Raw genomic sequence first — 2,500 nt, 5'->3', positions numbered from 1 at the left:
ATTGGACCAGGATGTTCTGATAACAGATTAGTGGACCAGGATGTTCTGTAGAGATGTTCTGATAACAGATTAGTGGACCAGGAGGTTCTGTAGAGATGTTCTGATAACAGATTAGTGGACCAGGATGTTCTGATAACAGATCAGTGGACCAGGAGGTTCTGTAGAGATGTTCTGATAACAGATAGGAGCTGTAACTGTGTGAATGTCCAGGTATCAACAGGGAGTTGTTAGAGAGGCTCCAGTTACCAGTCCCAGACCAGGAGAGGACCTGTTACAGCCAGGTGCTGGTGGAGAGGCTCATACGGGTGATGAACGTGGCCGCACAACCAGGTAACACACACACACACACACACACACACACACACACACATTATCACACACACACACATTATCTCACACACACACACACACACACACACACACACACACACACACACACACACACACACATTATCACACACACACACACGAACACACACACACACACGCACCCATAAACCACCTAACGAGTGTGTGTGTGTGTAGATGGTAAGGTACGTCTGGCTACTCTGGAGCTGAGCTGTCTGCTGTTGAAGCGGTCCGTCCTCTCCTCTTCCTCCTCCTCTTCCTCCTCGCCTGCTCACTGCATCATCAAGGACGTTCACCTGGCCTGTCTAGAGGTGAGTGTGTCAGTCCCTCCCCCCTTTAGTCCTGACCCCCTGCCCTCCTCTCTCTGGTCCCCAGCTCCTCTCTCTCTGGTCCCCAGCCCTCCTCTCTGGTCCCCAGCCCTCCTCTCTGGTCCCCAGCCCTCCTCTCTGGTCCCCAGCCCTCCTCTCTGGTCCCCAACCCTCCTCTCTGGTCCCCAGCCCTCCTCTCTGGTCCCCAGCCCTCCTCTCTGGTCCCCAGCTCCTCTCTCTCTGGTCCCCAGCCCTCCTCTCTGGTCCCCAGCCCTCCTCTCTGGTCCCCAGCCCTCCTCTCTGGTCCCCAGCCCTCCTCTCTGGTCCCCAGCCCTCCTCTCTGGTCCCCAACCCTCCTCTCTGGTCCCCAGCCCTCCTCTCTGGTCCCCAGCCCTCCTCTCTGGTCCCCAACCCTCCTCTCTGGTCTCCAGCTCCTCTCTGGTCTCCAGCTCCTCTCTGGTCTCCAGCTCCTCTCTGGTCCCCAGCCCTCCTCTCTGGTCCCCAGCTCCTCTCTGGTCCCCAGCCCTCCTCTCTGGTCCCCAACCCTCCTCTCTGGTCCCCAGCCCTCCTCTCTCTCTCTGTATGATGTTGTTTTCTTTGTATCACTCATCCTCCTCTTCCTCCTCCTCCTCCTCTTCCTCCTCCTCCTCCTCATCCTCCTCCTCTTCTTCTTCTTGTTAAATGAGTCATTTAATTTCAGTATTTTCCTTTATTGCACCACAATGGAATCTCTGGTTCTGTCTCAAAATAGGATGTTTGTTTTAATGGGAATAGCAACCTTTTAATCAGGAAGGATTATAACAGCTCTGAATAAGCAACGTCCAGTGGCTTGCTCATCCATAGCATCACTCATGCTCAATGTTCTTCCCTGCTTCCTGCTTCCTCTCTTCCTCCTGATGAAGTCTAATGTCAAATCAAATCAAATGTTATCGGTCACGTACACAGGGAATGTTTTTGTTGAAACAAAACCCCCTGAATGAATATCATCTGGTAACAGATACGGGTAACTGACTGAATAATGGAACAACTCGAGTAAACGGTGACTACAACAGTATATCGAAAGCAGGTACTTCCACACATGAGGTTGTATTTAAACAATTAACATCCCATCGTGCTTAGGGTCATGTCTTAAAAATGTACTCTCAGTCACCAGATCTCAACCCTGCCTACTTAAAGAGTATCTTAGATAACTCTCACAGTCGTCGTCGTCCCCCCCCCCTGACCCCCCCCACTATATGCCATGTCCGTCTCAGTCACCAGATCTCAACCCTATTCAACACTTATAGGAGATTCTTTGAGAGGTGCCTGAGAACATGTTTTAAACCACCATCAACACAAAACACCAAATGATGGAATTCCCTGGTGGAAGACTGGTGTCTCATCCCTCCAATAGCCTTCCAGACAATTGTAGAATCTATGTCAAGGTGTATTGAAGCTGTTCTGGTTGGTGGAGGACCAGCGCCTTATTAAAACACTATGTTGGAGTTTCCTTTATTCTGGCAGTTACCTGTATGTTAGCTCTTTGGTCTGTCTGTCTGTCTGCAGTTCTCTGTCTGTCTGCCTGTCTGTCTGTCTGTCTGTCTGCAGTTCTCTGTCTGTCTGCCTGTCTGTCTGTCTGTCTGTCTGTCTGTCTGTCTGTCTGTCTGCAGTTCTCTGTCTGTCTGTCTGTCTGTCTGTCTGTCTGTCTGTCTGTCTGTCTGCAGTTGTCTGTCTGTCTGTCTGCAGTTCTCTGTCTGTCTCTGTCTGTCTGTCTGTCTGTCTGCAGTACTCTGTCTGTCTGTCTGTCTGTCTGTCTGTCTGTCTGTCTGTCTGCAGTTGTCTGTCTGTCTCTGTCTGTCTGTCTG

The 2,500-nt window shown here is 50.9% G+C and overlaps 1 protein-coding gene across 1 annotated transcript in view; it reads left to right on the top strand.

The window, feature by feature from the left end:
• Positions 1 to 2,500, top strand: part of LOC106595051 (protein CLEC16A-like) — a 76,316-nt gene that overhangs the window by 48,013 nt on the left and 25,803 nt on the right. Inside the window, 2 exon segments of the mRNA XM_045719549.1 lie at positions 211 to 330; positions 526 to 659. Coding sequence (XP_045575505.1) covers positions 211 to 330; positions 526 to 659 — 254 coding nt within the window.

This window comes from Salmo salar, chromosome ssa06 (genome assembly GCF_905237065.1).
Source record: "Salmo salar chromosome ssa06, Ssal_v3.1, whole genome shotgun sequence".
Taxonomy (NCBI): Eukaryota; Metazoa; Chordata; class Actinopteri; order Salmoniformes; family Salmonidae; genus Salmo; species Salmo salar.
The sequence above is the reverse complement of the archived record's forward strand: the minus strand, read 5'-3'. Positions and strand labels throughout refer to the sequence as shown.